The 26,537-nt window shown below is 47.7% G+C and overlaps 1 protein-coding gene across 1 annotated transcript in view; it reads right to left on the reverse strand.

Moving 5' to 3' along the window:
• The window catches only part of LOC125435284 (collagen alpha-1(VII) chain-like), a 158,518-nt gene that overhangs the window by 118,280 nt on the left and 13,701 nt on the right, over positions 1 to 26,537 (reverse strand). Inside the window, exons 3-11 of the mRNA XM_048501472.1 lie at positions 26,043 to 26,223; positions 23,428 to 23,584; positions 19,754 to 19,847; positions 16,071 to 16,244; positions 14,291 to 14,451; positions 11,339 to 11,468; positions 7,492 to 7,608; positions 6,686 to 6,841; positions 3,436 to 3,552 (exon numbers count right to left, since the gene is read on the reverse strand). Of these exons, the coding sequence (XP_048357429.1) occupies positions 3,436 to 3,552; positions 6,686 to 6,841; positions 7,492 to 7,608; positions 11,339 to 11,468; positions 14,291 to 14,451; positions 16,071 to 16,244; positions 19,754 to 19,847; positions 23,428 to 23,584; positions 26,043 to 26,223 (1,287 nt within the window). The remainder of the gene's footprint in view (positions 1 to 3,435; positions 3,553 to 6,685; positions 6,842 to 7,491; positions 7,609 to 11,338; positions 11,469 to 14,290; positions 14,452 to 16,070; positions 16,245 to 19,753; positions 19,848 to 23,427; positions 23,585 to 26,042; positions 26,224 to 26,537) is intronic.

Consider the following 26,537-nt stretch of genomic DNA (forward strand, 5'->3'; position numbering starts at 1 on the left):
TTATATGGAAGGGGGGAAAGGCACGCTTTTTGCCGGCGCGAGTCTTCCGTTCTGCGCATGCCCAAAACATTAGTCTGTGATTGGCTGAACGAGCAAATCGACCCGACAGAGACTAAAGGTGCTTCCAACTCTATAACTCTATGCTGGTTATGATTTTTATCTGCCAAACAAAAGTCTATGCTTGTCTTTTTATATAATCATAGCATTGGCAAAGACCACAAGGGCCATCCAGTCCAACCACCTGCCATGCAGAAATACACAATCTAAGCACTGGCCAACCAGCCTCTCTTTAAAAACCTCCAAAGAAGGAGACTCCATCACACTCCAAGGCAGCGTATTTCACTGTCGAACAGCCCTGACTGTCAGAAATCCTTCCTAATGTTTAGGTGGAATCTCTTTTCTTGCACCTTGAATCCTGGTCCTAGTCTCTGGAGCAGCAGAAAACAAGCTTGCTCCCTCTTCAACATGACATCCCTTCAAACATTTAAACATGGCTATCCTGTCACCCCTTAACTTTCTCTTCTCCAGGCTAAACATACCCAGTTCCCTCTCCTCATATTCCAGACCTTTTACCATTTTGGTCACCTTCCCCTGACTCGTTCCAGCTTCTCAATATCCTTCTTGAATTGCAGTGTCCAGAACTAAACACAGTATTCCAGGTGAGATCTGGCTAATGTAACGTAGGGAGGTACTATTACGTCTCTCGATCTAGAGACCCTATACTCCTGTCGATGCAGCCCAGAATTGAAGGGTCACTTCAAACAAAGGGGGACTAGAAAAGCAGACTGCAGCTATTTTAACAAAGACATATCACAAATATACCTTAGACCTTCAGTCTTGTAAGACTAGATCATTTTTTAAATTTCATTTCAATTGTATTTGTACCCTGCCCTATCCCCGAAGGGCTCAGAGCGGCTAACAACACAGTAAACAATACATTCCAACAATATAACAAAATACATAATCTATCTATATAAAAATCTAACAGTGTGTTTGTCCCTGATGGTCTCCCTCAGAAGCTGCTGGACGAATTGCCCCCAAATTTTCACAGGACGTCCCTCCCTGTTGCGGGCAGGTAATCGGACCTTCAAATCGCCGAAAGTCCATACCTGAGCCAGGTAAAACGTCTTTTTCCTGGCGCACCAGGCCATGAAGCTGGCTGTGTTTAACTGTCACCCTTAGAATGTCCGTGCAGCCTGTCTGTCTGTGGCCTGAGGGCTTAGAGTGTTCATGCAGATGGGCAGAGATGAGCAGTGAAAACAGTACATAGGTAATACTGTTAGGTAATACGAGTGGAAGTGAAACACATACACATTTTGCTGTGTGAGACGTCAGGTTGCCCCCCCCCCTCAAATGCAGGTAACTTTCACTCTCTGTGCCTCACCCACTGCTGCCACATAATACACATACTCTCATAAACATCCAGCTCATCCTCACACACCTCACTCTGCCCTCCCTCACATCCAACCACCACTTACCCACTTCCTCACCCATATTCGCCACAGCTCTCTTTTAGTAAAAGCGAGCTGGAGTTTGCCTTTTTCTTTTAAGAAAATCCGCTGGCTGGGTGGGAGGCCAGACCAACTCACTACCGGCTCCGCTTCTTTTGCACGCGTGGCTCCTTCCACGTAACCCAGGGGAGCTGAAAGCCTCGATCTGAGCTCCCACCACTCCTGCCTCTCTGCTGCCTGACTGGGGACAGCCTCCCGTTGCCCCACGGATTCTGCCTTTTGACGCAAGCCAGTTTGGCTGTGCGTGTCCAACCAACCCTTCATGGACAGCGGGATTCGCACTCTGGACAGTTCAGTTGTGGAATGGAAAGGGTTACCTTATACTAAAAAAACAAGACAGCACCATATAACGATGTGCATTGAAAAGGGAAAGAGGGATTCCATTTGACCACCCAAAAGGATATGCTGGGGATCATTGGACCTGCATGGACATCTGTGTGGGTTGCGGACTGTGATGAGAAGGACAATTGCCACAGCAACGCATGGCCGGGCCCGCTAGTAACAATAATAACTACATATGGCTAAATAAGCTAATTCCAGATGGTGACTTCATAATACAGGCTATATAACTTCAAAAACCTAAAACAGCAGCATTAACAAAGATACAGCTAAATCCATACAATACCTAGTATCTTCCAAATAAATCAATACATACAATGGATCAATAATTTAACAACATCAGAGCAACAATACACAACAACCAATAGAAGAATATTGATACATCTCAATTGTTGGAATGAGCAATTCACATATTGGAACATAGTGGAACAATCCACTATGTTGGAATGAATAATCCACAATCCACATGAACAATCATGTTCCAACTATGTTCCAACTATGGAAGTGGAATACATTTCATACTGACAGTAGGTGGCAGCATAACCTCAATGTTTTGATGCCAGCGACCAAAAAGTGCCTCGCATCTCTGAGGCCCACTTCGCACAGACCATTAAACATGGGTTTAGAACAGGAAAAAAAATCCGTTTTGGGAGGGCACTTCACACAGATTCCGCCCCTAAAGCGAGTCTGCCCTGTGTTATTTCCCCCAAACTGGGTTTTTTGAGAATTGCGCTATTCGTGAGTCTTTAGAAAAATCCCAGGTTGCAACTGCTTGCGATCCAATGGCCGGGCAGGAGGCGCTTTATTTGGCTGCGCCTTCCTTTTTTTAATTTCGCAGTTGACAACTGTGTAGCCATGCAGGTGCAAATGGTCGTATCATGATATTGTGAGGCATCGGCAGGACTGTGCGGGTTCATTTGTGCGTCCCTGCATAGCTACACATCAGTGGGAGGTAAATTTTTTTTAAAATAGACCAACCCACATTGTTTCCACGGACTCCAATCATTGCCTGCACGGAAGCATGCGAACGCGAAAACAGGAAAGTGGGTGAACTTATCTGGATTTATCACAGGGGTGACCGTGCAACGTTTCTGGATGTCACATGCAGGTGTAGGACTGTATGCTTGAAAGCTCCTCTATTTTTTAAAAAATCCATCCCTGCATACAGAAAGCTGGGAATTCAGGATGAAGGCTGCTCTTAACACCGTTCTGACACTCAAGATTTCTGTGTGCAGGCCCCTACCCTTTTATAGGCATGAGCAATGGAAAAAAACTTATTCCTTGCATGAAACAGATGCTGTAAAATCACCATATGGCCGTGGTGGCGAACCTGTGGCACTCCAGATGTTCATGAACTACAATTCCCATCAGCCCTTGCCAGCATGGCCAATTGGCCACTTTGGTAGGGGCTGATGGGAATTGTAGTCCATGAACATCTGGAGTGCCATAGGTTCACCACCACTGCCATATGGTGACTTCACCCTACCAAAAAGAACACATGACTCAGTTCGGACATTATAAGACCATACTTTTCTTGCGTCCATTTTTCAAGAACTTAAAGACCATCCAAAATGTGGTACTATACCTGAAGATGCCCATGTTAGCCTGTACCCTGATGCACCCCTGACCGGCATCCATCTTGCCTGGATGGTGTCTGTCGTCTTGTTCTCGAGCAGGAAGCTTTTCACAGGAAGCCGCTTTACTGGAAGAGACAGTATCTTAAGTTGGGCCGTGGAAACCACACGCTATGATTGATCCACAACAGCTAACGCTCATCATCTCTGCTTCGCCCTTTGAACGGACCAAGGCATCTAGTTAGAAGAAAAGAGCTCCATGCCAGCTGAGGCTTTAGAACTCCTAGTCTTGTTACATTGCTTATTCGGTGTAACCCCCCTATTGTTTACATTGACTTATATGGTGTATTGTGCCTTGGCCATGACTTGGGTGTCCAGGTTAGCCTGATCTCATCGGATCTTGGAAGCTAAGCCTCTCAGAGGCTGTTAGGTCTTGTTAGGAACCTTAGGCCAACGAAGGACTCGAAGAGATAGAAAAGGTGCAGAGAAGGGCAACGAGGATGATTGAAGGATTGGAGCACCTTCCTTATGAGGAGAGGCTGCAGTGTTGGGGACTCTTTAGTTTGGAGAGGAGACGTCTGAGGGGGGATAGGATTGAAGTCTATAAAATTATGCATGGGGTAGAAAATGTTGACAGAGAGAAATTTTTCTCTCTTTCTCACAATACTAGAACCAGGGGGCATTCATTGAAAATGCTGGGGGGAAGAATTAGGACTAATGAAAGGAAACACTTCTTCACACAATGTGTGATTGGTGTTTGGAATATGCTGCCACAGGAGGTGGTGATGGCCACTAACCTGGATAGCTTTAATAAGGGCTCTGACAGATTTATGGAAGAGAAGTCGATCTATGGCTCCCAATCTTGATCCTCCTTGATCTCAGATTGCAAATGCCTTAGCAGACTAGGTGCTCAGGAGCAACAGCTGCAGAAGGTGATTGCTTTTACATCCTGCACGTGAGCTCCCAAAGGCACCTGGTGGGCCACTGTGAGTAGCAGAGAGCTGGACTAGATGGACTCTGGTCTGATCCAGCTGGCTTGTTCTTATGTTCTTATGTTCTCCTGTAAGGAGTCTCAAGGTGGCTTACAAACTTCTTTCCCTTCTTCTCCCCACAACAGACACCTTGTGAGGTATGTAAAACTGAGGGAGTTTGGAGAGAACTGTGACTAGACCAACATCATCCAGCTGGCTTCATGTGGGAGAGTGGGGAAACAAATCCAGTTCACCAGATTAGAGTCCGCCGCTCATGTGAAGGAGTGGGGAATCAAATCTAGTTCTCCAGATTAGAGTTCACTGCTCTTAACCACTACAGTAAAGGAGCCACGTGGCGTAGTGGTTAAGTGCTTCTGTAACCCCCATGCTCAGAATGGGTTGACCCAGAAAGGGGTGGAGACTAAAAGCAGCAGAAGGCTGCAGAGCTCGTGTAGTTTGGAGGAGACAAGGCTACCAAACTTGGACCTTGATTTGTATAAGCCCTTAACACCTTGTTAAGGTAACTGCAATGTTGTTGGGAACTAGTGGGAAGGTGGTAGTTTATTTTTGCTATGTTGTAAATGTTGGAGTTTATTGTTTCAGGGTTTTTTGTGTTTGTAATGAGTGAGAGTTCTCCTGGAAACCTTCATCATGTTGAATCCTGTTCATCAAGCCCTTGGAGTCTTCAGGAGCCAACCCACTTGCAAAGAAGAATTGGACTTGGCAGTATCAGTAGACTGTAAATATAAGGACTTGAAAATGCAACCTGAACAGGACCTTGAAGTGTGATGTTAAATGTTGGTGTTTGATGTTATATGTTAAGAAAGTAAACCATTTTGTTTTTTAAATTTGTTGTTGCAAACTCATTCCAAGTTCTGCCCCACAGAACCCACAGATAGAGGTTACACTTGCACTGCCACTTACACGGTCAGGAGTTCGAGCCCCCTGTGGGTCAGATATCCTGGCAGCTGGTTCATGGTCAACTCAGCCATTCAGCCATTCCTTGGTCAGTGAATGAGTACCTAGCACATAGCTAGGGGGTAAAGAATAGCCGGGGAAAGCAATGGCTGACTACCCCACAAAAATGGCTTGCTTATGAAATCACTGCTTGCAGTGGTACCCCAGGGTCGGATACGACTGAAGGGGAAACTTCACCTTTACCTTTTAACCACTACAGCCCACCAGTTCATCATAAGTTGACTCCAATGTAAGAGCACTTTTCACTAACAATCAGCCTTGAGTTGCAGTGAGAAAGGCAGACAGCGGGTGCATCCATCCATCCATCCATCCATCCATCCATCCATCCATCCATCCATCAATCAATCAACTCTCCATTCAAAGTCAACCAGCACGCTATTTGGAACTACAAGCTGAGTCCTCATTTTTGAGTCCTACAAGCTGAGTCCTCGCTGTCATTTTTGTTGAGAGATTGTGGTTTGTATTCATTTCAGCCTGGAGTCCTCTGCTCTCTTTCAGCTATCTGGCCCTCCCTTTTGTTTCCAAAACATGCCTTTCTCCAGAATAACGACAGGGACAACAGCGGTATCTGAAGAGCATTTAGCAAAGAGATTTCACCCCCATACCCGATTAGATGTATTGTGCGCGTGTTAACATAAGAACATAAGAACATGAGAACTAGCCTGCTGGGTCAGACCAGAGTCCATCTAGTCCAGCACTCTGCTACTCGCAGTGGCCCACCAGGTGCCTTTGGGAGCTCACAGGCAGGAGGTGAAAGCAATGGCCTTCTGCTGCTGCTGCTCCTGAGCACCTGGTCTGCTAAGGCATTTGCAATCTGAGATCAAGGAGGATCAAGATTGGGAGCCATAGATCGACTCCTCCTCCATAAATCTGTCCAAGCCCTTTTTACCTATAAATTACCTATAAATAGCGCTGAGAATATACAGGGGGAGCAAAAAATAACAGTACTGCTTAAATGAGACTGTTCCAATTTCATATGGAGGAAGAGCTGAAGAGGACAATTGTTTTAAAAAGATTATTTAAAAGTATTGTTGATGGCTTTCATGGCCAGAATCAATGGGCTGTTGTGGATTGTTTGGACTGTGTGGCTGTGATTTGGGAGTTTTAGCTCCTAACGTTTCTCCAGATGTGTTTCTCTCTGTTTCTTAGCAGAGAAGCAGGTAGTCAATTGCTCTCCAGCCTCACCCAGAAATGCTGTAAAATCCAGAGAGCCCCTCTGGCAGGAAACAATTGAATGGCCCACTCAAACCTCACGGCTTGCTGAACAATCATCTACCAAAACCACACCTACAAAACAAATCCAAGGACTTACATGTTCTGCCAGATGTTGACACGGGTTGGCTTGGCCCTTCTGGGTAGACAGCATATAGGCTGACAGTGTAGTCTTTATCTTCTTGAAGGTTGTCAAGGACGTAGGAGGAGGTATCTCTGCCCAGGATCCTCTCTGAAGTCATCCCGGCCCTATTGACTACAGACGATCCAAGACAGGTTGAGGTTCGAACATGAAAACGCATGCTTTCTCACACATGAAATGGGGTGTTTCCTGATCAGTTGAATAAGTGTCTACAGGTAGTGAATGATGTACTAAATGTCGACCAGGGACCCTCAATGTGATGCCCATGAGCACCGTGACACTCATCGACACGTTTCCTGGTGCTTGTTGACATTTTTTAGAAAGTAGGCGGGACCAGATGTGACTTTTTGCCCAGCGAGGCTTCTGATTGGCCGCTGGGGTATTTCATTGGCTGTGCAGAACTTTAAAAAACATTTTTCGGCAGCAGCCGCCAACACAGCACAAAGATCTTCATTGCATGACTGAAGGTAAGCCATGGCGGCCATTGTGTGTCTGGCTCCGCCCCCAGCAGCAACCATCTTGCTGTTGCACCTATCCCCTGCACCAAAATTGCAAAAGTTTTGGGACTCCTGATGTAGATTATTTAACAGGCCAAATAGGGCAGCTTTCATGCCACAGACGCATCTGAATCCAGATTGAATAGGATCTTTCTCCTGTTCCTGCCCCCCTCCTCGATTAGATATTTTGAAGGCAGGCAGCGGTGGAAGGCTGCTGGACACTAGTCATCAATGATTTATAGATTCGACTTTATATATTCTACTTACATTTTGGGATGTAGATCTTGTACCCTTCCAGTTTTCCTAAAGGTGGAGTCCAGGCTACCTTGAGGCTATACAGTCCTTCTTCTATGACCCGGAAATTTGTGACCGGAGGTATGGGTGCTTTAAGATGAACAACATACATTAATGTGGATTGCAGCTGCGTCCGAGCAAACAGCTGACCTGTAAAGCACATTACTTGACTGTGCTTCCCTTTTTTTTTTAGTCCCCGCCTCTCTTCTGTGTAGCTACAGAGGGGCACAGGGACGGCAGCATAGCTATGGAGGTCCATGCCTGCCAGGCTTCATAGCTATGCCGCAAAGGGAGGTGAGTAGGAAAAAAGTGCCTCCGTGCGAAGGCGCATGTCCCAGCCAATGCGCTCGCTCACCACGGGACGCACACCCATGCGAATGGCCCGGGGCTATGCCAAATTCATTTATCTTGCCTGCAACCCGCTTTACCTTTGCTTTGTGGAAAGGGCCTAGGACCTGAGATGCAGGTTCGAAGCCCTGTTTAGTCATAAGCATTCACTGGGGGACCTTGGGCCTGTCACAAACTGTCAGTCCAACAGAAGAAGAAGAAGAAGAAGAAGAAGAAGAAGAAGAAGAAGAAGAAGAAGAAGAAGAAGAAGAAGAAGAAGAAGAAGAAGAAGAAGAAGGGGAAGGGGAAGGGGAAGGAGAAGGAGAAGAAGGAGAAGAAGAAGAAGGAGGAGGAGAAGAAGAAGAAGAGGAAGAAGAAGGGGAAGAAGAAGAAGAAGAAGGAGAAGGAGAAGGAGGTGGTGAAGGAGAAGGAGGAGGAGGAGGAGGAGGGGGAGGGGGAGGAGGAGGGGGAGGAGGAGGAGGAGGGGCCGGCAGAGAGGAGAGGAGTATGTATGGCAAGGGCAAGCAAGGGAAGGGCAAGGGCAAGCTGGCCCGGGCGGGCGGGCAAGGCGGCAAGGATTTTACAGCTCCCCTCTCCTGTAGGAGAACTCAAAGTGGAGCTGACAATCTCCTTGCCCCCCCTTCCCCATCGGGCTGCAACAAACACCCTGGAGAGAGTCTCGAGAAAGCTTCTTGACTAGCCCAAGGTCACCCAGCTGGCATGTGTGGGAGTGCCCAGGCTAATCTAGAAGAAGAAGAAGAAGAAGAAGAAGAAGAAGAAGAAGAGGAAGAAGAGGAAGAAGAGGAAGAAGAGGAGGAGGAGGTGGTGGTGTTGGTGGTGTTGGTGGTGGTGGTGGTGGTGGATTTACATTCCCCCTTTCTCTCCTGCAGGAGACTCAAAGGGGCTGACAATCTCTTTGCCCTTCCCCCATCATAACAAACACCCTCTGAGGTAGGTGGGGCTGAGAGAGCTCCGAAAAGCTGTAACTAGCCCAAGGTCACCCAGCTGGCGTGTGCGGGAGTGCACAGGCTAATCTGAATTCCCCAGATAAGCCTCCACAGCTCAAGTGGCAGAGCAGGGAACCAAACCTGGTTCCTCCAGATCAGAGTACAGCTGCTCTTAACCACTACGCCACTGCTGCTCCTAGCTCAATGGGCTATTGTGAGCATAAAATGGAGGAGAGTGTGATGAAACTGCTTTGAGTCCCCATTGGAGGACACCAGATTCAGACTTCATGCACCTAATGAAATGAGCTTTCACTCAGGAAAGCTGGCACTCTGGAAAACTGTGTTGATCTTTAAGGTGCAACTGTACTCAAATTTTGTTCTGCTGCAGACTAACGCAGTTGCTTGCAGCTACCTTAATGGAGAGGTTGGTTCATTCTGGACCACTGAGGTCATCCGAAGAAGGTGAAGGGAAGTAGACTCAGGATGAATACTTATTTACACAGGAAGTGATTACCACATGGAATCACTGCCAGAGGATGCAGTGATGGCCACAGGCATACACAGTTTTAAAGCAGAATTATATGCACATGGGACAGGTCCATCTTTGGCCACTAGCCCTACAGAGTCTGAAGGGAACCTCCACATTCAGAGGCAGTCGACCTTTGAATCCCAGTTCCAGCAGGCAACATCAAGGGAAGACCTTGACCTCTAGGTCCTGTTGTTGGCCCTTCAGAGGAACTGGTTGGCCACTGAGTAAGACAGAATGCTGCATAAGATGGACCACTGGTCTGATCCAATGGGGGCTTTTCTGATGTTTTTATGAAGTCTCTATGCCATGTTGATGACCCGCCAGAGCAACTAGTTGTCCACTGTGTGAGACAGGATGCTGGACTAGATGGACAGCCGGTCTGATCCAACAGGACTGTTCTTATGTTGATGTTGTTCCCCACCTGCAGTCTGAAGTCGCTGAACCGTAACTGGTTTACCCTCTCACTGGCTGCTTGTGAGGCCTGCCCCTTCCCACACCAAACTGGATTGTGGAATAAATTGCAACAGGGGCACATAGCCAAATATCTTGAACTATTAACTGAACCCATAAGAACATAAGAACATAAGAACTAGCCTGCTGGATCAGACCAGAGTCCATCTAGTCCAGCTCTCTGCTACTCACAGTGGCCCACCAGGTGCCTTTGGGAGCTCACATGCAGAAGGTGAAAGCAATGGCCTTCTGCTGCTGCTGCTCCCCCCGAGCACCTGGTCTGCTAAGGCATTTGCAACCTCAGATCAAGGAGGATCAAGATTGGTAGCCAGAGATCGACTTCTCCTCCATAAATCTGTCCAAGCCCTTTTTAAAGCTATCCAGGTGAGTGGCCATCACCACCTCCTGTGGCAGCATATTCCAAACACCAATCACACATTGCGTGAAGAAGTGTTTCCTTTTTTATTAGTCTCTAATTCTTCCCCAGCATTTTTTTTTCACAATGAATGCCCTGGTTCTGTAGTATTGCGTGAGAAAGAGAGAAAAAATTTCTCTCTGTCAACATTTTCTCAAATTCCCCATGCATAATTTTATAGACTTCAATCATATCCTCTCTCAGACGTCTCACTCTCCAAACTAAAGGAGGTCCCAAAAGCTGCAGCCTCTCCTCATAAGGAAGATGCTCCAATCCTTCAATCATCCTCGTTGCCCTTCTCTGCACTTGTTCTATCTCTTCAATATCCTTTTTGAGATGTGGCGACCAGAACTGAACACAGTACTCCAAGTGCGGTCGCACCACGGCTTTATATAAGGATGAATCCAACAGAGATGGATTATTACAAGGGCCAAATGCAATACTTTCCCATCGGCCATTACAAAGGGTCGCTACCTATCTATCCCTCTCCAGGATCGGGTCAGTCCACACTGTAAAAACCAAGTGGAGACTCTTGCTCACATTATACTTGACTGTCCGAGATATGTGGGTATTAGGAATTTCTCTCCTGGGCGGGTCTTAGACAAATCTGAAAGAGACTTTGACAACTCTGTTGTGGAGCTTTTGTTAAATAACACAGAGGCTTGGGACATATGGGGTAAGGTGGTGCCATCGACACGGGACATATGGGGTAAGGCGGTCCCGCAGGTATGAGGTCCATTAGTGACAGAATTTTCTAAGTAACGTCCAATGCAGATACAGTTTATCTGTCTGTGTTTTGAATGTACTTTTGATTTGTACTTCAGAAATGTCTGTAATGCTCTGGAGCCTATTTTAATACGCCTAATAAAGGTTGTTGTATTGTATTGTGAATAAATTGCAGGTAGGAGAAATAAGACCAAAGGCAGGGGAAAAGTCACACTCTGCCCACTTTCAGAAACTGCAGGGAATCTCTGAGCTGCAGCGGGAAGCGGAGAAAACATGTCCATATCTGAGAATCTAACCCAAAGGAAACAAACTCTCATTGCAACGCAGACCACAAGTGTATAAGTGGCCATTGTCTTCTTCAATTCCCCCTATCAATGTCGGGGGGAACCTATCAAGAAGAGCAGGATTGAAAAAAAGCCAACTCACTTGTTTTTCCTTTGATGGTCATCCGCTCTCCAAGAGTGTCAGCGTAGACAGCCAGGACCGTGAAGGAGTATTTCATGTCAGGTTTCAGATCCGTCACTATAGCTGTGCTCTTGGTGCCGTCGAAAACGATCTGATATGCGTATGCAGTGGCAGAATGAAGGAAGGGGAATACATATACGTGTGAATGCTTAGTGAGTCTCTCTGGGCTCGGTTGCTTCAGAACAAAACCCAGAACTGAATGAACTCTATGCTGGGGATAATTAGGAAAGGAGTTGATAATAAAACTGCAAGGATTGTCATGCCCTTATATAAAGCCGTGTTGCGACCGCACTTGGAGTACTGTGTTCAGTTCTTGTCGCCACATCTCAAAAAGGATATCGAAGAGATAGGAAAAGGGCAGAGAAGGGCAACGAGGATGATTGAGGGACTGGAGCACCTTCCTTATGAGAAGAGGCTGCAGCGTTTGGGACTCTTTGGTTTGGAGAGGAGACGTCTGAGGGGGGATATGATTGAAGTCTATAAAATTATGCATGGGGTAGAAAATGTTGACAGAGAGAAATTTTTCTCTCTTTCTCACAATACTAGAACCAGGGGGCATCCATTGAAAATGCTGGGGGGAAGAATTAGTACTAATAAAAGGAAACACTTCTTCACGCCACGTGTGATTGGTGTTTGGAATATGCTGCCACAGGAGGTGGTGATGGCCACTAACCTGGATAGCTTTAAAAGGGGCTTGGACAGATTTATGGAGGAGAAGTCGCTTTATGGCTACCAATCTTGATCCTCCTTGATCTGAGATTGCAAATGCCTTAACAGTCCAGGTGCTCGGGAGCAACAGCCGCAGAAGGCCATTGCTTTCACATCCTGCATGTGAACTCCCAAAGGAACCTGGTGGGCCACTGTGAGTAGCAGAGAGCTGGACTAGATGGACTCTGGTCTGATCCAGCTGGCTTGTTCTTATGTTCTTATGTTCTTAACTGTGGTGGCCCTACAGAGGAACTGGTTGCCACTGTGTGAGGCAGGATGCTGGACTAGATGGACCACTACTTTGATGCAGCAGGGCTCTTCTGAGGTTTGTATGAAGCCCTAGGCCTCTTTGCTGTATTGTTGGGTTTCCGGAGGTGCTGGTTGGCCACTGGGTGAGGCAGGATGCTGGACTACTTTTATGTTCCTAAGCTCTACCCTTGTGTTACATTTTTATCATACCTGTCCTCCAAAGAGTAGAGGGCAATGTACAAAGTTCTCCTTTTTTATCCTCACAACCTGCCCTGTGAAGCAGATTAGGCTGAGCGTCTGTAACTGTTTCACAGTCATTCGGGAATTTTGATGGCTGATCAGAGACTTGAACCTGTGTCTATCGGATCTTAACCTAACACCCTAAACGCTATACCGCGTGGCTGACATGTCCCCCACCACTAAGCTCCGACCCCTCCCCTTCTCAATACCTGGCAGTCTGCCCCACAATGAGACTACGTTTCCTTCGAGTCAGGTTTTTGGTTGCGCACACATTTTCCCCCTTCCTGAACTCACGGTGCCACATATCAGATAATCCTAATGGTTTCTAAAAGAGGGGAAAGTGTGACTTTTCCCCTGCCTTAGCAGGGAAACTGAAGCAGACAAATGTGCATTTGGCTCCCTTCAGGTTTCCCACTCTTCTCTGCCTTTCCCTGTCCACACAGGAGCAGTTCTGCCTGCTTCTCTGCCGGTATTTCCAGGAGATTGATGAGACCTCTTTTTAATCCCCCCCCCCCACTTTTGGTCTATTATGTGTATGCAGGGACAGAAAGAAGGAGCCGCAGTGGCATAGGAGGTTAAGAGCTCGTGTATCTAATCTGGAGGAACCGGGTTTGATTCTCCGCTCTGCCGCCTGAGCTGGGGAGGCTTATCTGGGGAATTCAGATTAGCCTGTACCCTCCCACACACGCCAGCTGGGTGACCTTGGGCTAGTCACAGTTCTTCTGAGCTCTCTTAGCCCCACCTACTTCACAGGGTGTTTGTTGTGAGGGGGGAAGGGAAAGGAGTTTGTTAACCCCTTTGAGTCTCCTACAGGAGAGAAAGGGGGGATATAAATCCAAAACTCTTCTTCTTCTTCTTCTATTGTGGAAGAAACAGTGTTTAAAATGGCTCCAAATAAATAAATAAGCAGCAAACAACCTCCTGACCTGGAAGCAGGCCAAATGTCAGCTGGAATCCTTGAGGAGGAGGAATCCTTGAACACTTCCTCAGGTGTAAACTTAGAAAAGTGGGAAGATCCCAGTGTGAAGCAAACAGTCCTCAGGGTAAGTACTGCATGCCTACAGGGTCATAGTTTCAGGTAGATATGAATACAGTAGCACCTTACAGACCATCAAGATTTTTGGAGATATAAGCTTTCAAGAATCAGTACTCTCTTTGTCAGATACCGTCACCATCTCTTAAGGGAGCTCTGTTGGTTCGGGATAATGGTAGGGTTGGCGATTCGGGGAGTCCGAATTGCAGAATATGCCTGAATCAGGGCCAATTCGGGTCACATTCGGATCTCCTATTAGCTCCCATTGGAAGCAATGGGGGATGGGGGTGCCCCCGGGGGGGGGGGTTCATAAAATTCGACCCCTGAACCAGACTTCACCAAACTTGGGTGGTATAATCAGGAGAGTTTTCTGAAGACATCCTGCAATTTTGGTGCTGCTAGCTTTAAATATAAGCCCCCTACAGGCCACAACCCCCAAACACCTTAAAAATACACAAGAAATCAGACAGACCTGAATTATTCGGGATACCTGAATATGACATTCGGCTTATTTGGGTATACAGATAATTTTACACCCAAATAAAGCTGAATCCGAATTTCACTGAATATTTTCGGTATTGCTCAACCCTATATAATGGCTCAGACCTCTGATTGTCCTCTGAAAAAATTGGAGATCTATAAACCCTACAAAGCATACTGAAATGCTGTAAATATGATCCCACCTGCCGCTGGTCTTCTGCAGTGACCTGTCCAGTAGCAGAAAGGGATTCTAGAAGGAGGTTATAACTGGTAACTTTCCCTGTCGCCGGCGTCCAACTCAGTCTGAGGGAATTGTAGCTTTGTTCACTGATTGAGAGGTCTCGAGGTCCGATTATTTTCTCGGCTGCAAAAATAAGAAGGGAAGCAAATCAAGACGGAGAGTAAAGAGGCTGGAAGAGAGAGAAACAAGAACTAAAAGTTTTATCAAATCATTGCATTGAAACTGGCTCTGGGGTTCAAGAAATGTGTGGGCTCAGCTCCTATAATCTCATTAGATCACGGAAAGTAAGCAGGGTTAGCCCTGGGTAGTCTTTAGATGGGAAACCACCAAGGAAGTCCAGCGTTGCTAGCAGAGGAAGACAATAACTGACCACGTCTGTAGCTCTTTTGCCCTGACTTGGATGACCCAAGCTAGCATGATCTCCTTTGGAAGCTAAGCAAAGTCAGCCATGGGTACTCCTTGGAGGGGAGACCACCAAGAAAGTCCAAGGTTCCTAAGCAGAGGAAGGCAAATGCAAGCCACCTCTGAACATCATTAGCCTTGAAAACCGTACACGGTAGCCATAAATTGACTGTGACTTGTCAGCCTTCGTGATTTCCATAGAAGGGATTTCCATCTAGATCAGGGGTCTGCAACCTGTGGGTCTCCAGATGTTCGTGGACTGCAATTCCCATCAGTCCCTGCCACCATGGGAATTGCAGTCCATGAACATCTGGAGACCCACAGGTTGCAGATCCCTGATCGAGAGGGTGGAACTTCCCTCCCTCCCTCCTCCATCATCACAACACCAACTACCTTGCTCCTAGGGGGAAAAGAACAGTATATGTATTGTCGAAGGCTTTCACGGCCGGACTCAACTGGTTGTTGTGGGCTTTCCAGACCACAGCCACACAGTCCGGAAAGCCCACAACAACCAGTGGGGGGCATATCAGCAAAAATGCCTTTCCCACATTTCCCAGTGTGCAGGAAGCATCCATTGGATCCAAGCTCCACTGTCTGCTCTCTGACACCCATTCCAACCCCTGGTTTTCCATAATTGAAGAAAAAATGGCCTCTATTGGACTGTCAGTGGATTCACTTTGCCCTTTGTCCTATTCAGAAGCTTATAGGAAATTAAAAGGTCAACTATTGGATAGAGAGTTCTCTACCCTAATCACCGCAGCCAAGAAAATGTGCTCCCCCCTGTATTTTTCCCTTCCATTTGAACGGGGCCACTTGGCACACTACCTGTATTGCTTAATAAACCCTGCTCAAAGGAGAGCCATAATGCTCGCCAGGTTTAATGTTATGCCTTCTGCCTTGTTACACGGCAGATTTAATAAGCAAGAAAAGGCTAAAAGATTGTGCCTGTGTAATGATGGCTCAGTTGAATCTCTGGCCCACCAATGACTACACTGTCTCAGATTCAAGGAAATCAGATCCAAGTATGTGAATCTTACTCCTTTACATTTACCCCATCTCCCCGGTTTAGTTAGATTACACTACTTGTTGGACAACCCTGATCCTTCTCTCTGTATGATAGTGGCAGACTTTCTCCTGGAAATTACTAAACGCCAGTAGTTTTCCTTCCACTTAACATTTATTTCCTGCATTGTATATGCTTTTTAATCCGTTTTTTATTATTGTTGTACTGTTGTCTATGCCAATAAAGGATTGCTAACATTGGATCCAAGCCACAGAAGGGAGAAGATCCATTTCGCAGTAGGCACGATTGGGTTTGATTGGTGTGAGAAGAGACTCACCATGAACTGTTGGCTTAGCAGGCCGTGGAGGCTCCGAGGCAGTGAAGCAGATCCTGCGAGAGAGCTTTGGCGATAGACTGCCGAGCAGATGCAAGTCCTCAGTGTAAAGAACGTGCTCCTCCACGGGGTCGGATGCTATTTTACTCAGCTCGTTCCTATCTGCGTTTTTGACTCCTAATGGGCACGAGGAGGAGAGAAGAAAGGAATGAGAAGGTTCGGTACTCAATGGCTGCCATTAAGCTGTATGGGACGAAGGCGGGGGTGTCCAACTCTGCAGCTTCAGGTGTTCGTGGACTACAATTCCCATCAGCCCCTGCTGGCATGGCCAATTGGGGATGTCATGTTGGTGAGGGAGCAAGCTTGTTTTCTGCTGCTCCAGAGATTAGGACATGGAGTAATGGGTTCAAGATGAAGGAAAAGAGATTCCACCTAAACATTAGGAAGAACTTCCTGACTGTAAGGGCTGTTCAACAATGGAATTCATTGCCTCGGAGTGTGGTGGAGTCTCCTTCTTCGGAGGTTTTTAAAGAGAGGCTGGATGGCCATTTGTCAGGAGTGCTTTGATTGTGTTTTCCTGCGTTGCAGGGGGTTGGACTGGATGGCCCTTGGGGTCTCTTCCAGCTCTATGATTCTATGACAGTGATGGCGAACCTTTTTGAGACCGAGTGCCCAAATTGCAACCCAACACCCTCTCATGTATCGCAAAGTGCCAACACGGCAATTTAACCAGAATACTGAGGTTTCAGTTTAGAAACGCGTTCTTCGGGAGTAAGCTTGGTGAAGCAACCATGCAACACTTCAAATGGGTGAATCACGACCCTAGGAGGGTTTACTCAGAAGCAAGCCCCATTGCCAGCAACCGAGCTTACTCCCAGGTAAACAATCACGCCCAGGCCAGCCTAGATATATGTGTGTGTGTGGGGTGTGGGTGTGATTTTCCGCCCCTCCACATGACAGACTCTGGATATGCATGCCCACAGAAAGGGCTCTGAGTGCCACCTCTGGCACCCATGCCATAGGTTCGCCACCACTGTTCTATGATCTCTGTAGTCTGGAGATCAGTTGTAATTGTTGGAGACCCCAACCCCCCAATCCTTGGCCTAATGAATAGGGAATCCTGAAGGAGATAGCCAAATGTGCCTTCGTTTGCAGTTTGCAGAGAGATGAATTGTACCCACATACTGGGGGGGGGGGGAATATGCCTTTTGACAGCCCACTCTTCATCCTGATGGGCATTCTGTTGATGATAATAATCTGGTCTTTCCAAATGAGAAGGAGCACGTTGCTGCGAAACTCAACTTGACAGCGGGGCCAACTTGACGTTATGCGCAATTGTATGTGACAAGGCGCCAATGGGGCTTTTTTGTTGCTAAATAAAAAGCAATCTCGGAGAGGACATGATACTGAATGCAAGAATATGTATTTGCCTCCTTAATCCTGTCCCTGCAAACGGTGCCCTTCAAATCATGCACTGTTGCAGGTATAGGAGAGGCAAATGCATATCTGTAATTCAGGTGAGGGCGAACGCATCATAAGCGAAGGTTATTTGGGAGGGGGAAACAGCCAGCTGAGAAAGTGCTGAGCGAGCATGCTCGAAATTGCAGCCTGTTAGCACTGGTTATCTTTTTGTTTAGAAGAAAGCCTGTCAACGCTTTGTTTTGGGCAGTTAACATATTAGCTTATTTGTTTTCTTCTTCGAGGAGTGGGACAGAAAGCACTAGGGTTCTGAGAGTGGGGCTTGCTATAGGACCAGCGGACTTTAATCTGCTGAACCAGGTTTGTATCCCGGCTCCTGCGCATGAAGCCTGCTGGGTGATCTTGGGCTAGTCTCAATTCTCTGCAAATTTACATCTAGTAGCCAAATGAGCCTGCTCTCCAACACAACTCCTAATTCCATTTGAGCAGAGACGTATGGCCTATTACAGTGATGGCGAACCTTTTCGAGACCGAGTGCCCAAATTGCAACCCAAAACCCACTTATTTATCGCAAAGTGCCAACCCGGCAATTTAACCTGAATGCTGAGATTTTAGTTTAGAAAAAAAATGGTGGGCTCCCTCTTCCTCTGCCCCACCCGCTCGAGCAGGGGCCAGCCTGCTCTAGCCTCCAGCAAGTCCCGCGTGCACCGCTCTGTGCCTCTCTAGCATTTCTGCCTCTTCTGCGCCCCCCCCCCTCGGGCAGCAGCCACCTGGAGCACAGGCACCAGGCCCGCCAGCTGAGTCCTCCCTGTTCACCGCGGTGCGCGCACATCATGCTCAGTGGCCCAGGCCAGCCTAGGTGTGTGTGTGTGTGGGGGGGTGATTTTCCACCCCCCACATGACGAACTCCATGTGTGCGTGCCCACAGAGAGGGCTCCGAGTGCCACCTCTGGCACCCATGCCATAGGTTCGCCATCACTGGCCTATTACCTCCATACCTTAACGAACCCACGCGCAAGGAGAGCCCTTACCATTGCACGTTTTAACGTTATGCCCTCTGCCCTATTAAAGAGTAGGTTCAGCAATTTAGAAAAATCCACAAAGTTCTGAAGTTGCAAACTTAATGTGGTTGAAACCCTGACTCACCAACTCTTGCACTGTACCAGATTTGATAACATCAGATCTAAATATACCAGCTTACATTTTTTCTTCCAATCTGGGCTGCCTGATCTGACTAGGTTATCTCTATTGTTAAGCAACTCGGACCCCGGTCTTTGTGAAGAGATCGCCAATTTCATGGCGGAGATAGTTGAGAGTTCCCAGTAGAACGTACTTGTTGTGCTCCCCGTGGGGCCTTTTATCTATCGTGTATTCATGCAATTGTTCCCGATTTATGTAACTCTTTCTGACTATGCCAATAAAGGCTTATGTATGTATGTATGTATGTATGTATGTATGTATGTATGTATGTATGTATGTATGTATGGATGGATGGATGGATGGATGGATGGATGGATGGATGGATGGATGGATGGATGGATGGATGGATGGATGGATGGATTGGATGGATGGATGGATGGATGGATGGATGGATGGATGGATGGATGGATGGATGGATGGATGGATGGATGGATGGATGGATGGATGGATGGATGGATGCATGGATGGATGCATGGATGGATGCATGGATGCATGGATGCATGGATGCATGGATGCATGGATGGATGCATGGATGCATGGATGCATGGATGCATGGATGCATGGATGTAGTCCCAATTCTCTGGGAACTCTCTCAGCCCCACTTGCCTCACAATGTGTCCGTTCTGGAGAGGGGAAGGGAAGAAGTTCGTAAGCCGCTTCGAGATTCCTTGCGGTAGAGAAAAGTGGGGTATAAATCCAACTCTTCTTCTTTTTCACCTACTGGGGATTGAACGTGTGACCTTCTGCAGGCCAAAGAGATGTTCTACAACTGGGCCACGGTCTTATACTGAAACATCCCATTGGTCCATCAAACTGGCAGCTTCCCCCAAGGTTTCAGGTTAAGGTCTTTCACATCATCTCACCTACTACCTGGCCCTTTAAACTGGAGATGCCGGGAATTGAACCTGCAAATTAGAGGCTCTTCCACTGAGCCACAGCCTCTTCCACTGAGCCACAGCCTTGTTATGTGCCACACTCATGACATCTATCTACATTGCACGTTTCGGCTGTGTAAATGCCACTGCGAGCAGCAATCTGGTCAGCATCTTGGTTTCTACTATACGTACCTACTGCAAACACTGTGACGCCCCGGTCCCTCACAACTCCTGCTGGGACATCTACAGAATCCAGAGATTTCCCATCTGTAATTAAAATCACCACCTGCAATGAAACACAGTATTGGTTTACTGAAGCAACAGGCAGAGATGATAATGTGGACGTTGGCAGAGGTGGGATCCAGCGGGTTCTCACAGGTTCCTGAGAGTACGCTTCGAATTATTTGTGTGTGCCGGGAAGGGGTTACTAATGGGTGATTTCGCCACTTGATTTTTGCCTTAGTTACGCCCTTCCTCTCAGCAGTAGCGCGCAGAACTTGAAGCAGTCTAGCAGGAGGTGCACCGGCGTGCATGGCAGCCTGTGCCTGCATGCATTCATTTCCCGCCCAAGGACCGGCACAGCAGCTGTGTCCTTGCCATGGCCCCGCCCAGCAATGCCCCGCCCCCGGAATGCCAGGGCATGCCCCCGTCATGCCCTGCCCATCCCCATTGGCGCTACACCACAGTTTGAATCCCACCACCATGGGAACCTGTTACTAAAATTGTTGGATCCCACCACTGGACATTGGTGATGATGACCATTATTATTATTAGTTTGTTTGTTTGATTGATTCAGTACCCTGCTGTCGTCCGCCAGAGCACTCTTGGAGTGGCTCACAACATAGATATATAGTAAAATTACATATGAATACCCTATCAGATCATTACATATAAGTATCATCCACCAGGCATACGGCTGAGGCAGCAACGGTTACCATCATTGGCCCTCTTTTGCGCCCCCCAACCACTCCCACTTATGAGATAACAGGGTTGTTTTGTCTGCCCCTTGTTCAAGATTTACAGGGGCTCTACATAGCAGAAGCTTCATCATCTTGCTTTAGTATGTGTATGTACAGTTTTAAAAGAATTTTACTACATAGTAGATATTTATGATGGCTACGTTTTTATGTATTTTATGTTGGAAGCCGGCGGCGGCTATTAGAGACAAGAATATGGACGATTTTCTGAAAGACTAGAAATCCTTTGCGGACTACTTATTGAAAACAAATACAAACAGAGAAACAACGGCAGGATTTGAGACTTAATTGAAAACAGCGTATTGGATTAAGACAACTTCATAAGAAGGACTAAAAGTGGAAAAAATGTAGATATTAATTATAAGCACGGAGTTAGAATTATGCTTGGATCCTTAGTGAGGTAGATGGAAGTCACCATATATATGTGTTGGTGTTTGTGTATATGGGTCTAGTATTATTATTTAGTATGACTATTTTAGTATTTAGTATTTAGTATTTAGTACCAGTGGTGGGATCCAAAAATGTTAGTAACAGGTTCCCATGACGGTGGGATTCAAACTGTGGCGTAGCGCCAATGGGGCTGGGCGGGGCATGACGGGGGCGTGGCTGGGCATTCTGGGGGCGGGGCATTCCTGGGCGGAGCTGTGGCAAGGACGCGGCTGCTGTGCCGGTCCTTGGGCGGGAAACGAATGCACACAGGCGTAGGCTGCCATGCACACCGGTGCACCTCCTGCTAGACTGCTTCAAGTTCTGCGCGCTACTGCTGAGGAGCTGAGGAGGGGCGTAACTAAGGCAAAAATCACGTGGCAAAATCACCCATTAGTAACCCCCTCTCGGCACACACAAATAATTAGTAACCTACTCTCGGGAGCCTGTGAGAACCTGCTGGATCCCACCTCTGATTAGTACTAATTTAGTATTACTATCATAGGGGGAGGGGGGACTAGATCAGGATCTTTTCTTTATCTTTTTATATAGGCATCATTTAGATGTGTAAAATACACAAAAATTCTCAAAAAAAAAAAAAGGAAGCCGCCCTGAGCCCAAGAGGAGAGGGACGGTAAATGAATGAATGAACCGATTAATTAATTAATTAATTAATTAATTAATTAATTAATTAACCATTGAATGAATGAATGAATGAATGAATGAATGAATGAATGAATGAATGAATGAATGAATGAATGAATGAAATGGTAGCATACCAATATGATGCTAGAACTTAACAAAGGTGAGACGACAACTTAACATCAAAGGTGAGAGGACAACTTCCAGTCTGATAAAAACAGAGAGAGGGGGGGAGAGGGGAAGGAAGGAGGCCAGCCAAAACGGACATATTACTCCCTGATGCTGCCCTCAACTGTAGCGGAATAGCTCTGCCTTGCAGGAGCTGAAGAACTGAGATAAATCCCACGGGGCCCTGGTCTTATTTGACAGAGCATGTCAGGGTCGCATGTCAGCCCTTCAAATACTCCTCTAAGGCCTCTTCCGCACATGCAGAATAACGCACTTTCAATCCACTTTCAATGCTCTTTGCAGCTGGATTTTACTGTGCGGAATAGCATAATCCACTTGCGAACACTTGTGAAGATGGATTGAAAGGGCATAGTTCTGCATGTGCGGAAGGGGCCTTCTTGTCAACCAAACATTCAAGGAGAGCAATCCTGTCCCTCTTTGATCTCGTCTTCTCCAGACTAAACATTCCCAAGCAGAGGTGGGATCCAGCAGGTTCTCACAGGTTCCTGAGAGTAGGTTATTAATTATTTGTGTGTGCCGAGGGGGGGTTACTAATGGGTGATTTTGCCACGGGATTTTTGCCCCTCCTCTCAGCAGTAGCGCGCAGAACTTGAAGCAGTCTAGCACAGGGGTCGGGAACCTTTTCCCCTCAAAGAGCCATTTGGCTCACCCCCCCTCACCCCCCCACCCACTCGCTCGCCCCCCGTCCGCTCCCCCGCCGACTTGCTCGCTCGCCCTCCCCCTGCCCACTCACCTTCCCCCCCCCGCGCCTGCAGGGCAGGTGAGGATGGGGCCGGCGGCCCCGCAACCAGCAAAGTTGGCTGCCAGCCGCAGGCGAAGAATGCGCCCGCCCTGCTGCCTGCAGGGCGGGCAACGATGGGCCCGGCGGCTCGGCCTTGCCGGCCGCCGGGAGAGCACCCGCCCGGCAACCAGCAGGGCGGGCAGGAGGTAAAGCCCACGGCACGGCCTGGCCGGCCGCGGGCGAGAGATGCACCTGCCCTGCTTCCTGCAGGGCGGGCGAAGATGGGCCTGGCGGCTCAGCCTGGCCGGCCGCCGGAAGAGCACCCGCCCCGCAAGCAGCGGGGCGGGCAGGAGGCAAATCCTGCGGCGCGGCCGCGGGCGAGGGATGCGCTCGCCCTGCTGCCTGCAGGGTGGGCGAAGAGGGGGCCGGCGGCTCCGCTCATGGAGCCACAGAACAGCGGCGGAAGAGCCGCATGCGGCTCGCGAGCCACGGGTTCCCGACCCCTGGTCTAGCAGGAGGTGCACCCGCGTGCGTGGCAGCCTGCGTCTGCATGCATTCATTTCCCGCCCAAGGACCGGCGCAGCGGCTGCGTCCTTGCCACAGCCCCGCCCAGGAATGCCCCGCCCCTGGAATGCCTGGCCACGCCCCCGTCGTGCCCCGCCCAGCCCCATTGGCGCTACGCCACAGTTTGAATCCCACCACCATGGGAACCTGTTACTAAAATGTTTGGATCCCACCACTGTTCCCAAGTCCCTCAGCATTTCATTCATTTAAAGTGCATTAGAATTAATTTGACCTCAACGTTACACATGCATTGTGGTGGCTATTGCCTTCGCTTCCAGCAGGTGGCAGCAAACTCTGCCTCAAAGTCTAGGCAGGTCAAAGAAACACTGAGGTATGAAGTTGCTTACCTTTGCTGCGTCTTCTCTCAACAGCCCTGTCCTGATCATGTCAACTACAAAGGTCAGGACATCCGCTGTTCTCCCGTGTCCCCCTCTGAACGCCAGGTCCCGGACGGCCACCAAGACTTCCTCGATGGTGCTGTAATCTGTCAGGTCAATGCTTATTCTGGTAGCCGTAAGCAAATACGTAGGTAAAGCAAAAGGGAATTCATTATTTGTAGGGCTGTCGACCAAGTAGAGATTTGCTAATCAATTAATTCTCAGGCTCTTCACTAATTGAGCTCTTAATTGATGGCACTTAGATTAATTTACATATCACAAAACAAAAACAACACAGGTGATATTTGATGGCCTTGAAGGGAAAGGAGCTGTTTTCTTGTTTTTTTAAAAAAATAGAAAATGCAAAAATACAACTCACTGTTATAAGGAAATATCGCTGTTCAATCATAATTTTTTAATCACGTTTAGAAATATAAAATCCATGCAGAAATCTATCTAAATATGTATATCGGGGCGGGGGGGGGGGTTGAGTAATTAATAACATTCAAACACATTCTAACAATTGTTCAGACTATTGTCGAAGGCTTTCACGGCCGGGATCACTGGGGTGCTGTGTGGTTTCCGGGCTGTATGGCCGTGTTCTAGCAGCATTCTCTCCTGACGTTTCGCCTGCATCTGTGGCTGGCATCTTCAGAGGATCTGATCTTCTGAAGATGCCAGCCACAGATGCAGGCGAAATGTCAGGAGAGAATGCTGCTAGAACACGGCCATACAGCCCGGAAACCACACAGCACCCCAATTGTTCAGACTTCTGCATATCCCTTTTCTGCTGAGTTCCTTGCCTTTGCAAGTTGATAGATTTCCTAAGAAGTTGGAATGTTCGGAAACATTCCATAGCCGCAGCTCAGCCGATGTCTTGTTCTGTTTCTACAGGGAGGCTTAATTTCACTGTGAAACTAGAGTTTTTACAATCAAATGCTATAGAAATTTCAAAGTCTTCAGACTTAGGTTACCTTCCTTCCACACCCTTTATCATATTTGGGAGATAGATCCATAATTTCCCACCCATCTTGTTTTCTGCTTTGCTATGCCATTCATGCTGCATGCTGTGACTGGCCGAAGGTCACACAGCAGGCTTCATGTGTAGGAGCAGGGAAACAAACCCAGTTTACCAGATAAGGGTCTGCCGCCCATGTGGAGGAGTGGGGAATCGGGGAATCAAACCCAGTTCACTAAGTCGATTTATGGCTACCAATCTTGATCTTCTTTGATCTGAGATTGCAAATGCCTTAGCAGACCAGGTGCTCAGGAGCAACAGCAGCAGCAGAAGGCCATTGCTTTCACCTCCTGCACGTGAGCTCCCAAAGGCACCTGGTGGGCCACTGTGAGTAGCAGAGTGCTGGACTAGATGGACTGTGGTCTGATCCAGCAGGCTCTTTCTTATGTCCTTAAAGCCATTGCTTTCACCTCCTGCACGTGAGCTCCCAAAGGCACCGGGTGGGCCACTATGAGTAGCAGAGTGCTGGACTAGATGGACTCTGGTCTGATCCAGCAGGCTCTTTCTTATGTTCTTATGTTCATTAGATAAGAGTCCACCGCCCATGTGGAGGAGTGGGGAATCTAACCTGGTTCTCCAGATTAGAGTTCGCCCCTCATGGGGAAGAGTGTGGAATCAAACTTGATTCTCCAGATTAGAATCCGCCACTAGTGGTGCGTTTGCATTGGACTTATTTATTTGTAATCCATTTTTCTCCTCTGTTGGGATTCAAAGCAACTTAGAATGTCACATTCAGTGGATGTATAGCTCAATGTATGATTGAAGCCTCACGTTTGTCTAGGTGCCAATCCTTGGCTTCATATATAAAGTGAATGATCGTTGGCACTTTCTTACAACTAAATGTACACATCTATAGGCTAGATGCAGAGGTGGGATCCAGCAGGTTCTCACCAGTTCCCGAGAGTGGGTTACTAATTATTTGTGTGTGCCGAGAGGGGGTTGCTAATTGGGTCCGCCTCACTCCTCACCTCCACTGCCCTCGCCTCCTCCGAGAGGCATCCCCTGGGCCTTTGAACGTGAAGGTCTCCATATATAGCAATTGTGACTAATAATGTAACTCCCTGAACTGGGTTAATCCCTTTCAGGTACTGCAATTCATGGATTCTCAGCCTTTCGTCCCTTTTATCTCACCAGTCTCTGTCAAAGAACCTGTGTGTTTCACCATTGCTGTGTTCAGATTTGTGAGTTGGGGCATTTACTATAATGTGATGATGATTTAGAAATGACCTGGTGCAAAAAATTTTTGGGGAGTTGTGGTGGGGTGGCTGCCCATGGGGGGGCATCCAACTCAGGTTTTGCCCAGGGCTCAGGTTTGCCTAGGTATGCCTCTGCCCCCTTTGCTGAGGGGGGTCTAGAGAGGGAACCTGTTACTAAAATTTTTGGATCCCACCACTGGCTAGATGTATATGCATTCATTATCACACGTGAACAGAAAAACGTCTACCGGGTAGAAAAAACTACCTCCCGGTTACAACGCAGGAACCCCCCTTCTTTTTCGATTCTCTGTAGATTGTAAAACAAATGTCAGGAACGCAAACAAGGAGGAGAAGGTACTTTAGTGGCCGACCTTGGTTTGTCCCCATACAGCACCACGCCCAGGCGAATGCCCGCCTTCCCGATCACAGCATTTTTGAACGTCTGGACGATGTGGTAGATAAAGTCTTTGACCAGCTGGAAGCCGTCCTCCCCGATGCTCACAGACTCCTCGACAAGGAACAAAATGTCTGCCATCTCAGCTGTGCCACAGGCTGGGAAGAGAAAGAGAAACAACTTGGGAGCACAAATTCTGGACAGAATAACTTTGTTTGTTTATCTATTTATTTACTAGCATTAAAGCCCATTTTAAATTAAAATAAAATGGGCTCAAAAAGGGGGGGAGGGAGGGCAAGGGACCCCTCCTCCTCCTCCTCCTCCTCCCCTCCAGGAGAGCAGCACATATTGTTTGGGGTGGGGGAGGCTCCTGGGTTGGGGGAAAGTGGGCAGGGACAGACTGGAATGTCGTGAGTCCCGCACACCCATTAGCTGGGGGTTTGTCATCAAACATTCCATCCCTTAGGCAATC

The sequence above is a fragment of the Sphaerodactylus townsendi genome, linkage group LG06, assembly GCF_021028975.2.
Source record: "Sphaerodactylus townsendi isolate TG3544 linkage group LG06, MPM_Stown_v2.3, whole genome shotgun sequence".
Classification (NCBI taxonomy): Eukaryota; Metazoa; Chordata; class Lepidosauria; order Squamata; family Sphaerodactylidae; genus Sphaerodactylus; species Sphaerodactylus townsendi.